Source organism: Urocitellus parryii, chromosome 4 (assembly GCF_045843805.1).
Source record: "Urocitellus parryii isolate mUroPar1 chromosome 4, mUroPar1.hap1, whole genome shotgun sequence".
Lineage (NCBI taxonomy): Eukaryota > Metazoa > Chordata > Mammalia > Rodentia > Sciuridae > Urocitellus > Urocitellus parryii.
Window position 1 is genome coordinate 162,622,231 of NC_135534.1, and position 12,073 is coordinate 162,634,303.

Genomic DNA, 12,073 nt, shown 5'->3' on the forward strand with positions numbered 1-12,073 from the left:
ATTAAACAACAACAACAAAACACGGTCAATCTTAGAGAGATTTCTGCCAATAATATCTTAAGCAGGCATTTAACTGTGAAGTCTGATCTCAGCACAGGGTCACTACTCAGCTTTGTGTCTTCTGACAAAGGGAAAGAGAATTGTTCTCAATTCTGTGGGAGGCACTAAGGAATATCTGAACACATAACTGTTGACAAAACCAAAGCACAGAGAATCTTCCATAGGAACTCATTTGCCTCTGCTTTTCTACTTGGGTGAATTGCAGACACAGCCCAGAATGCCCAGTTGCATGTTGGATGGAAAGGGGTGCTGAGTTGTGGGTGGGACTTGTCTTGGCTCTTTACCTTTTATAGTTTGTTATGTTATACAATCTGCTAACATCCTGTTAAAAACTGCTCTGACATTTGCAAAAAGCATGAATGCTGAAGAAACCCAGTTTTCTATTAAAACCATAATTTTGCCTCTCTAGTAGCTTTTGCACTTCCCATACTAAAATTTTATTTCAACATGACTTTTATCTTCAGATTTGCAAAGCATCATTTCATGACTAATACCTAAGGAGAAGGCGTTTACATTCTCAGTGCTATGGAGTGAAAATAAGTCATGTTTTCATGGCATTACCACCACTACCTTTTTTGTGTATGTGTGTGTAGTACTAGGGATTGAACCTGAGGCCTTGCACATGCTAGGTAAGCTCTCTACCTCAGCTTGCATTACTACATTTTCATTGGAAATTTCAAAGTGTTTTTTAGACCGTATCCTATTAAGGCAATCCCAATAGTACTCTGCATGACAGCAAGTGAGCAGGAGATATGTTAGGTTCAGAGGCTGAAAGATTAGTGACAGAACAGGGGCAAAATCGCTGCTATGCTCTTCGATTCTTTGCATTGGCTTCCTCAACCAGGTGAAGACTTTACCACTACTCTCTGACAGCTCAGAGTTTGGTCCTTGGACCATGACTGCCATAGGCTGTTCTGGACCAGACAAGGGCCTGTTTTGTTCAGAGTCATAAGTTCAATGCAGGAAATAAAACAGAAGTCATGGAATTAAACAGATTTTCTCATTTAAGAGCATTTTTCCAGCACCAGAGTTAGGGCTAAGGAACAATCAGAACCCAGAAAAAGCCTGGTGATCGATGGAAAATTGTTTTCATTGTAATTAATTAAATAGATTTGAACCTGAAGACAAAAATCTCCAAATGATTGGGTCACTTTGGTGATATATAGTGTAATACTTTACTCCTAAGAAAGCATCATTGCAGCTCATTCTTCCTTGTACTTTTTAATTAGGTTAATGGCATCAGTTTGTTCTAAAGGACAATTTAATTAAAATGTCAGTGGTGTTGCCTAGATAAATACTGTACTGATGCTGACATGTTATTATGCAAATTAGTCACTGCTGTTTGGTAGGAGATGGTGCTTTGAGTAACAAGGTGATGAGTTTTTGCTGAACCAGTTGTGGATTTTCATCTGGCCAGTTCTCCTTGAATTTGTTTCACTAAATATATCTTTAATGCCTTTTTGTCATAAGTCATTATCCTGGGCACATAGAGAATGCAAAGATGGTCAAGAGTTACGCATGGTACCTCTGCAAAATGTATAGCGTGGCCTTCAGATGCATTATATAGACTCTGGCATAGTTTTCACTATTTAAAGATTAATGTCCAAATAGGCATTCAGCCTATAACTTAAGATCTAATTACCAGTGACTTTTACTCCTTTTTTCAACAATACATGCTCAGGTTTTCGAGGCTAATGAAACTTGAAATGATTTGGGGTACTGTTTTACAACTGAAGCTAAATTCTTTTTTCAGAATTTCAGGGTTAAAAAGATACTTTTTTTTTTTTTTCATATTGGGTGATATCAGGTGACCATGTAAGGATCATCTGAAGGAGCATAAAACCTGGGGATTTAATTTTCAGATCATTGAGAATTAAAACTATTTTTTAATACAACCATAGGAATTCGTGACCATCTTGTAGTGGGAAAGGCCTCAGGATATTCTTAGTTAAAACAACAAAATAATGCAGATTGAGTACCCTTTATGAAAAATGCTTGAAACCAGAATTTCAGATTTTGAAGGTTTTCAAACTTTGAAATATTTTCATAGAGTTTACCAGCTGGGCATCCCTAATCCCCAAATGCAAAATGTGAAATGCTCCCAAATCAAACTTTTTGAGCACCATCGCTCAACCTGTACAGAAATGAAAGATTTAGTTTTCTTTTTGTTAAACAATTTTTATGTTCTAATCTTGCCTTAGTTTGTGGTGTTTTATTATCAGCTATGTAAATGCTTAGTAAACCTAATCTAGGTTGGAGCTAGCTGTTAGACCTCAAGGCTTCCTTCCAATCTTCTTTCCTCTTACTCCCAATTTGAATGTTGCTGTCTTACTAACTTATGGCAGATTTCATAGAATAAGGATTAGAGGGGCAAACAAAATAAGCAGGTGTGAAGAGCAGGCCTTCACTGAGCTGAGCTACCCCAAGGTGGGAGGGAAAGAGGGAAGGAGGATGGATGAATAGATAAATGAAAGAACTTGAAGTAGCAAGTCCTGAATCCCAATTTTATCAAACAGAAGTAAAAATTCAAGAACACATATAAAATGACCTTTTAACACCTGCTGACCTGTTCAGCTGCATTTGTGGATTGGATCTGGAGGTAAGTACTAGGTTTGCAGGGGGAAAGGACTGGAAGTTCTCCTCATCCTACGTATCTATTCTAGTCCTGCACTGGAACAAGCAGGGAATGGCTCTTGAATGCGCACAATGGACTCAGGTTCTTATCTCAAGTCCAGGTTTGGGGGGACAGCCTCTTTATTTGTGGATATGCACAAGCATTAGCCTAACAACAGAACTCTTTGGATGGGTGCTCCGCTGCCTAAGTTCTTTTATGACAGATGTGTCAGACAACAGAATCTCATCAATGCCTCATTAAGTACTTTCTTCTATAGGATTGATTTAGGATTATAGAATAATAATAAATGTAGACTTTCAAATGCTGAGTATGTATGAGAAATATTTAGTTTTCTTCATGTCAAATCCTGAAGTCAAAAATAAAATTTTTGTTGCTAGTATTAGAGAACTATCATTTGAATGAATAATAGAACAACTCTTAGTCAAAACAGGGTTTTTGGGTTTTTTTGTTTGTTTTTGGCATTTTATTTTACATCTCCAAATTGTATTGCAACTGGCTTTAGGGTTGCTGGCTTTGAAATATTAAAAGAAAGAGAGAATGATAATGACTGAGGAGAGATGCCTTGTGTCAAGTTGCAAGTAAAGTGTGCTGTCTGAAGTGGTTCAAGAGAGGCTGGTTCCACACACCAGTGCTTCAAAAAAGCCAGAGGCCATTCCATTCTGCTCCGCTTATTCACATAATTGTCCTTGGGTGTGTTTTCAGAACAAATCAATAAATTTAAATTGGCTAAGGATGACACAGAAGAAGATAGCTTGGGAAATGTCATGTCAAGCAACAGAATAAAATTTTAGCAAGGAAGATGTTAGATATGTGAGCTTGGATTTTTAAAGTTTCCAAATTTCATAATGACTCTATATTGACAAGTAAGAATTAAAAATCAGCAGTCCTATTAGGATAGAAGTTGTTAGCATCAGGGGACAAACAGAACTGCACTTACAAGGCTCTGTGCAGGAATGAAAGTGCTTTTGTTGCATCTGTCCTCCTATGATAGCTCTTTCTCTTCTCCTGATTAATGCCCCTAAGTGCTCTTGTGGAAATTTTTTCTCTTAAACAGGGAGAGCCCAGTGGTCAAAGGCAACGCACTGTTAGCCTTAAGCAGCCTTGCTGTCGTCCTATCCAAACATGAAGCCAGCCTCGCCTCAGACTCTGATGGGGTCCTGGAGGTGAGTTAGGGTGATTTAAACCAGGTGGGCTTAGATTGTGTCTCCCTGAGCTCCGTGTTAGGTGGCCTGGCCCTGGATTTGCAAGGCTAGATTCTGTGATTGCAGCACCAGGTTCCCCTACTTGATGAGCCTCTGCATTGTGAGCCCGACATCTTCCTGACTTCTGTTTGCTACTTTACTGTTGTTTTCTCCATCACAGTTAAGTGGTCATTTCCATTTGAAGGTGCCAATTTTATGCAACAGAGGTTGTCTTTTTGTGATTACATCAGTGGTAACCAATCTTAGGAGGTTAACTAGGCTTACTGAAAGTGAACAGTGCTGTCAAAATATGAAAAATAAGCAGTGTTTACAGAATGAATAAAACCGTACTTTGCATTTTAATTGTAGATGTCAATGATAAAGTGCCTATTCATTTTTGTAAGATATTTATTTCTTAATTAAACATGTGGCAAGTTGGCCAGTGTTCATTTCCCATGTACTTTCTCAGATAATTCATATCTGTCAAAATAAAAAGGCATGGATTTATTCTTATGTTAAGCTCCATTATCTGGTAGCTATCATTATCCGGAGATAGTGTAACTGATTGGGTCAAAGATATAGGCTTTGGGGTAGATAATAAATCTTATTACTTGCACTTGTTAGCTCTATGGTTTATTTGTAGTACTCTCTACTTTCAAAGCTTATTTCCATGTCTGTAAAATGGGGGTGTCAATACTTACCAGATAGTATTGCTGTAAGGATTAAATGAATTAATATATATAAAGCACAACTGCTGGTAGATACTAATCTCTCAGTAATAACACCAGCATCTCATCATCAGTTCTTGCTGGGAAGGTTGATGCTTTATTCAGTGTTACTCAGCTTCCTTTGTCCTGGAGGAATGTCTTATGAGCCATGTTTACTTGCTTTTTGTGGTTTTTTGGTTGCAGAGAAACCAACTCTGACTCATTTAAATAAAAAAGTAGGTAGAAGGATATGGAATCTGCAAGCCTGTGGAGTTGAAGTCTAAGCTTAAAAACTAGGTTTTGAGGGGAGCAGGAACCTAAGCAACTTCAGGAGTCAGGCATCAGGTACCCGTGAATGATCTCAGCAGACCACTCTCACTTGGGTAGCTCAATTCCAGTCACTTATTGACCTTGTGTCAATCATGCACAATTCAGAGTCTCAGGATCCTATGCTCACTGCTAGGGTAGGTTGGGAGGTAGCCTGATCGAGTATTGAACCAAGTTTCAAATAATGGAGAACAGGGAATTCTCCAAAGGGAACTATTACTATTATTAAACAAGAGAATAGCTGCTGTGGATATTACATGTGGAGAAGAGAAAGAAGCTATGGGATTATTACATGAGTGACAAAAATGTTATTAGTTTGCATATGAATGTTTAACTTTAAATTCAATACTATTGTAATGATGAGAATGATGAAAAAAATCTAGAGTAATTATTTCATTTCTCTGAATACTATAGCAGAGACTACACACTAAGTAGATCAACAATCTAAAAAGTTAATTCCCCTTTCTGTGCTCCTTCACATTGGTGTTAATTATGCTTAACTGTGTAGTTAATTTGCTCCAATAACAACTGAAAAAGTTCAGAGATTGAGTTCTAGTCTGTCTCATTCTTCTTTACTCACCCCTCTTCAACCCAGCCTAAGGCTAAGGCTTTGCTTTTATTTTCGATGATTTTGTCTTTGGCTATCACTCAATTCAAACTCAAGATCCCATTATTTCATTAAAGTTGAAAGTTTTAGACTTCATTCAAAAACTAAAGATATGAAGACGAAAGCTGTATTTGATTCAAGGAGTTGAATCCCAAGGAGATACTCAACACCTGGTTAACCTTTACCATTTGTATGACCTGAGTTTTACCATATACGTTGATGAATGCTTTTGACATCTGGGGTAATGAATGATTTTTTATAGCCAAGTTTTCTTTATAATGAATGGAGTTTTGTTGATTTGTTTTTGCTTTCTCTTTCATCTCCTTTTCCAAACTGGAGACCATTTATATTTTCCTAATTTGCAATTGACTAGGTGAATGTTGTCAGGATTCTTGAAGGACAACTACATGGTAATAGTAAGCAAAATGTTAGAGATGTTGATCAAACTTTTGTAGGTTGATTTCCTCTTTGTAAAATGACAAATCATAAAATAAAGAAATCTTGAATTGCTTTTTTGCACATCTCTCTCTTTAACCTCCACATTATTTTTATCATAATTGAACATAGAGCTCCAAATGGCTTTGGATATTTTTTTTTAAAGGAAATATTTTTTAATGCCTTTATTCTATTTATTCATTTGTATGTGGTGCTGAGGATCGAACCCAGGGCCTCACATGTGCTAGGCAAGCACTCTACCACTGAGCTATCACCCCAGCCCCAGCTTTGGATATGTTCTATTTTGCAGCCCCTATCTCCCTTCTTTTGCTAAATCTTGCATAGAAGATAAATCTTATTGCGGAAAGGTGAAGATGTGTGTTTGTTCCATATTATTCACATAATGGCCTAAGCAGATGAAGTTTACTTTTTGATAATAGCACTTCATTATTTAACACAGAAGGTATTGTACTCTAGATCTCAAAATAATGTTTAAATTTATTTTTTTTCTTTCCCTTACCATTTTATGTTGTTCATCTACAGGTTCAACCTAATTTCCTTCCAATGAAAGAATGGGTTTCCATGGTGCTTGATACTCTCCTGGTCATTGTGGATAGCCATTACCAACCCAGAGGACAGCTTTTCTCCTGCTTTTATCATGTAAGTGTAAGAAATGGAAAAAAAAAATGATTAGAAAAGCCAGGGGCTAACTATATTGACATCAGTTGGTCAGATGAAATCCATGCTATAGTTTAGTAATTCTTAGTTTTAGTTGTATTTTAGAATTACCAGGGGAAATGTGTGTGTATGTGTGTGTGTGTGTGTTTAAAGAAAAACTGATGTGTAGGTCCCACCTCTGATTTAGTTGCTCTGAATGAACTGTGGGAATCAGCATTCTGAAAGCTCCGTAGGTTTTTTAAATTTATAGTTGGAATAAAAGCTACAGTCGTCAGAGAATAAACATTGACTGAAATATGGGGACTTGGAGTTTCTGTTCAATTTTTTTCATTTCAAGGCACATGTTCATGAGTAGTGCTCTTAATATCTTTGGACCTTTTTGTCTTTATTTATAAAATGAGAGGCTTGAATAAAATCACCTATAATAATTGCAGCTCTACCCCTAACTAGTTTTGTGACTGTTGATTTGGCACTTAATCCCTATCATTCGTATTTTCTTTACTTGTAAACCAAAGGAAAAAAATAATTCATTCACGACTTTCTAAAAGATTGTGAGGATCAAGTTGTTTGTTTTGTAAAAATATTGTGAAAAGAGTGAGATATTCTGTAAATATAAAAATCATAAAAAAGCACCTGTTACCTAGTCAGTCTCAGTTTTCAAGCTTGTGTCCTAAGATTTGAAGCAAAATGAAAACACACTTGTTTGTTTAATTTTTCCTTTATTGGTTGTGACATGCAGAATTATTGCGTCTGTGTAGAATTATTTTGGTTCTGCCCTATCAATATCCATTGCTTAGGGAATTACAGTGATCATGGGACAATCAGCTGAGTGGCAGAGGATTAGAGTTAATTTGAATAGAACTATAGCCTACATCCTGAACTGTTGCTAAGATCATGAATTTAGCCTGAAATCCACTGCCTATGGTCTTCTCTGTACATTTCGTGTGCCTTTCTCTTCCTGCCCTTGGTATGTATTCATCTGGGGCTTAGGGTCTGATGCTAGATTTTTAACTGTTGTTGAGGACAAAAAATGTCTTGCCAGATAATGTAGAATTAAATGGGATGGTGGAGTTTGTTCAAAGAGGTAATTTCTTTATGTTAATTTGTTTAACTTGTTTAGAAGCAAATGGGCGGATTTTTGTAATAACTCTCTGGCTTGGATATTAACTAGAACAGGACATTTTATGAGATTTATAATAATTCTGCTTAGTTCTTGCAAACCAATAAGATAATCTCTTTTCTAGTCAGCTCAGGGTTCCTCTTACCTTTGTGATTTTTACATTATTTTACTTTTCAAAGCCCTCTTTCAAAATTCACTTCCTTTATTTCCTGTGTCCTAGCAGCTGAGTCATTTTGAGTAACATTGTCATTTTAAGAGTGCTGTAATAACTTAAAGTATAACTTGGTACATGTTTGATTTTTTTATCCTTAAAGTACTAGAGCTTTGAGAACTAATAGGTGTAGAATTAAAAACACATTTTAACGTGCATTGACTGCAAGGGACAACACTGCCTTTATGGTATGTCTGCAAGTTTAAATCAGATAATAGTGAGGAGTGATAAAGGGGCTTCACTTCCCACCTGAGACACATTTACAAATGCATGCACTATCTGATGGCGTTCTCTAACACTGCCTTCTTATAGAAGCCGTTCATAGTCAGCTGCCCTGACATTTTATTAGGGCTGTTACTCCTTTCTTTCCCATAATTACATATAAGAAGGAGCATATAGAGCTCTCCATTTCATTTTGAATGCTGGTTATTGCTTTGTAAGCAGAGGCTTTTAGGATTTCAACTTCCTTTTTAATTAAAAGGAATTAACCCCCTGTAGGAAATAATCCATCTACTGGGAAGTGTTCCCACCAAAAATTTTGGGAGATGTGCCAATAGATCCTTGTGCTAAACTCACAACATTTCTTCATACTAAACTTAAAGTCCTCCCCACCCACTTTCTTTTTCTTTCTTTGAAAACTCCCAGCTTTCTGGACTTTTATAACCGGGTCAGATAGCTTCACTTTGAATTTTTCAGTAGGTATATTATGTGAGCTTTTAAAAACACCAAAATTATTTCAGTTCTTCTAGTGAGAGAATTCACAGTTTCTAAACATAAGATACTTATAATTTCATTTTTCAAACTTAAAAGACGTTATTAGTTAACTGATTAGGAGGAAATTCTTTCATGGAGTGAAAAGAATCTATAGCAAACACATGCAGATTTATTTTTGTTTGTTTTTGGTCTGCAGGGGCGGATCTATGAGAAGCTGGTATTGTTGAGCCTCCCTTTGTGATAGGTATGCTTCCTTCGTGTTTTAAACAAAAGGCTAACCCCTTTTTTCTCTCTCTGGCATGTCCTAGAAATCCTATTCTGGTGAAAACACAGCTAGTGCCATTGCCCGTTCTGCTGCCGCCACGGCTTTGTCTCTCCTTGTGCCAGTTTTCATTATCTCTTGCAAAGAGAAGGTTGAGGAAATCCTGAACATGCTGACTGCCAGGTTACCTGGGAAACCAAGTGCTGATGAATCTCAAGCCGTGCAAATCCAGATGGGCCTTGCTTTGGGGATGTTTCTCTCTCGCTTGTGCGAGGAGAAACTCAGGTATGGAATATTAAAATATTCCTATTTTTTCCGTTTACGATTTAGGTGGAGGACTTTGCATACACGTACCTAAACACTAGATCTAAGCAATATGTGGCTGCTAAACTTGTTGAGATGTGCAACTTGATTCTTTATTCTTCTTTATGGGTGATTTCTTTCTAAAATACCATCATGTATATACTAATGCCTTATAAGGGTTTCTATTCAAGTGATTGGTTGCTTGGATGTCATTTCATGCTTAAAACAAGCTCTGAGTACATCTGTAGAAGAAACATGAGTGAAAGTCTAATCTTATGGTGCTGTAAGTAGAGAAAACTTCTTCTTTTTTATTTACATGTGTTAGAAATGACTGCTGACCCCTCATTAATATTACTGTAAAATGAGTGGAAAGGATTGGCGTATCCCTTGTGCCTGAGATGTATTGGGAATCACTGAATCACCTGAGAACTCCATGTACCCGGCTTTAACCATAGCTTTCATCCCGTGCCCTGGCTACATTTTAATAATCCTTAAAGAGTCTTAATCTGTGCATATTATACTGTGTGCTTTATTCAGCTTGATTGTTCATTTTTGGACTGCTAGCTTTACCTTTGAATGGAGCTAATGGAATAGCAAAAAACCCTGGTGGAAAATTCCACTAACTGGGAAAGTTTTCTTGCCCATTAATCTGCTTTAATTTTTTTGTTCATACTGTTTATTCTTTACTACAACAAACCTTAGAATTTTATATATCTGGCTTGATTGCAGTTTGAAACTAATGGTTACATTTGTAGTTGACATTTTTTTGCATAAACATTAATATGCGGAACTTTTATGAGAATTGCTGTTGTTCAGGGGAAGCAGTAGATTTTAGATGATCATTTTCAACTCTAAAAACATCTGTCAGGTGATGGGGGTGACTGAGTGAGTTTCTGCCAACCCAAAGAAAACATACACAGAATATTCATTTTGTTCTCTGGCTTTAATACATAAATGCCAGGAGGCTGAAGCAGAAGGATCACAAGTTCAAGACCAGCCTCAGGGATAGGGATGTATCTCAGTGGTAGAACACCTCTGGATTTAATCCCTAGTTACTTGCCCCCTATAAAAAGGGGGCCTGGTTCTAGATACAAACAACCACAATAGTGAACACCCCTTGTGTGCATCTTGTTTGTGCGGTAGAACAGGAAGTATTTCTAAACACCTGCAGTCTGAAAGGGAATTTTCCCCCTTTGCTACTAGGCTACAAATGGCATTCTCTTCACCATTTGTGTTCCAGCTCCTTCCTGGGTATCTTTTAAGCATTGTGTTTTACAACTAAAAATGAGCTGTGTCAGTTAACACAAGGCAACTTATTTTATCCTGTCCTGTCTCTTCATTAACTTAGGGTGAAATGCTGCTGGTTTTAAGGGCCATCAAGTTTGCATTAATCATGCTATCTGAAAACCCTGCGGTGATTTCTCCACCACCCATGTCCATGGTTCCTAGATTTCCTTCCGCTGCTGTCTATCTTACTTGAATTTTTGTATGCAGAAAATGCTCAGCTTTGCATAGCTGAGCACCCCCAGAATAATGGCAGATTGTAACATTGCCTACTCTTCCTATGTTGATAGCATCCTCCTCTTCGTGGCCTGTGTATTAGCATTGCAGTCACTAATGTATTCATGTCTCCCACCTTTCTAACTTTTTGGAGCAGAGGAATCTGAAATATTTGCTTTTATGTATTAACAGATGTTCATTAGGTAACTACAGAGTCACCTGATAATAATATTTTTGAAGAAAGTTGCCTTTTTTAAAAATAAAAAGGTAAATGATTTGAGAAAGATTGACTCTGAATTCAGTCAATAACACCAAATAAGTGGCTCCAAATGATCCCTTAATGGGAAAAGGATTAGGACCATATATTGGTTTTTAAAAAGGGAAAAATCATCCTGTAGAAGAAAACTATGACAATCCTTGTTTTTTTTTTTTTTTAAGGTTTATGAGAAAACGTCCTAAATTTAAAATCCAATCTAGGATTTATTCAGAGAAGTATATTATTTCAGGCTTCTTCCTTCTGACATAACCTCCAGAGGATACAAATATGATCTCGTTAGCATTTGTTTAGGATATTTAAGAAAATTTTACTCTAGAGAACAACTTCAATAGGACTTATTTAAACAAAAGCAATTAACTCTGTGTGGGGCTGTGTGTGGGCATGTTTCTCTCCCTTCACAAAATGTCATCCTTCACCTTGGGCACCAGTGCTATAGTCTTGGTTTAAGACCCTGTTGTTTAAGGTACACTCTGGCTGGTTGGCATTCCTGGGGCTAGATTCCACCTCATATGATCTGAGACAGTAGCATGAGAGCTGAGATGTAGGGACCTCTGGATAATGAAATTGTCGGTGATGACCACAGCTCTACCTGGAAAAGCTGCCATAGAGCTACCTTTTAAATTTTTACTATACCAGTCTTATTTCTCACCAAGACAATTAAAAGAACACACATCACTTATTATATAAAAGCAGAAAAATGTAGGGCTAGAAGTTTTTTCCTGTTTAAAATATATGTAAGCAAAGGAATAGCACTGCCAACCTACAAAATTGAAACGTGAAATCAGGAATGTCAGTCTTTGCAAGAAAGAGGTTTGGAATGATTGATGACCATATCAGCTTAAAAATTATTAAATATTCTGCAGAAAATCATTTTTACCTTCTTAGCAATATTTGGAATTTTGACTTTGGTTCTTCTTATTTGGTGATTTTAATTGTGAATATGCTGAGAAAAATTAAAAGTAGGAGTTTGGGGGTTTACTGGTTCATTATACTGTCTAGTATATAGTAGTTATACTGCGTAGAAACCTAATTATTAAATAATCTGTGGCTCAGTTT

General features: G+C 36.8%; 1 protein-coding gene across 2 annotated transcripts in view; it reads left to right on the forward strand.

The window, feature by feature from the left end:
* The window catches only part of Focad (focadhesin), a 283,866-nt gene that overhangs the window by 218,788 nt on the left and 53,005 nt on the right, over nt 1-12,073 (forward strand). For both annotated transcript variants that reach the window (XM_026397575.2, XM_077797050.1), the window contains exons 25-27: nt 3,750-3,858; nt 6,496-6,612; nt 8,984-9,222. In XM_026397575.2, coding sequence (XP_026253360.2) covers nt 3,750-3,858; nt 6,496-6,612; nt 8,984-9,222 — 465 coding nt within the window. The remainder of the gene's footprint in view (nt 1-3,749; nt 3,859-6,495; nt 6,613-8,983; nt 9,223-12,073) is intronic.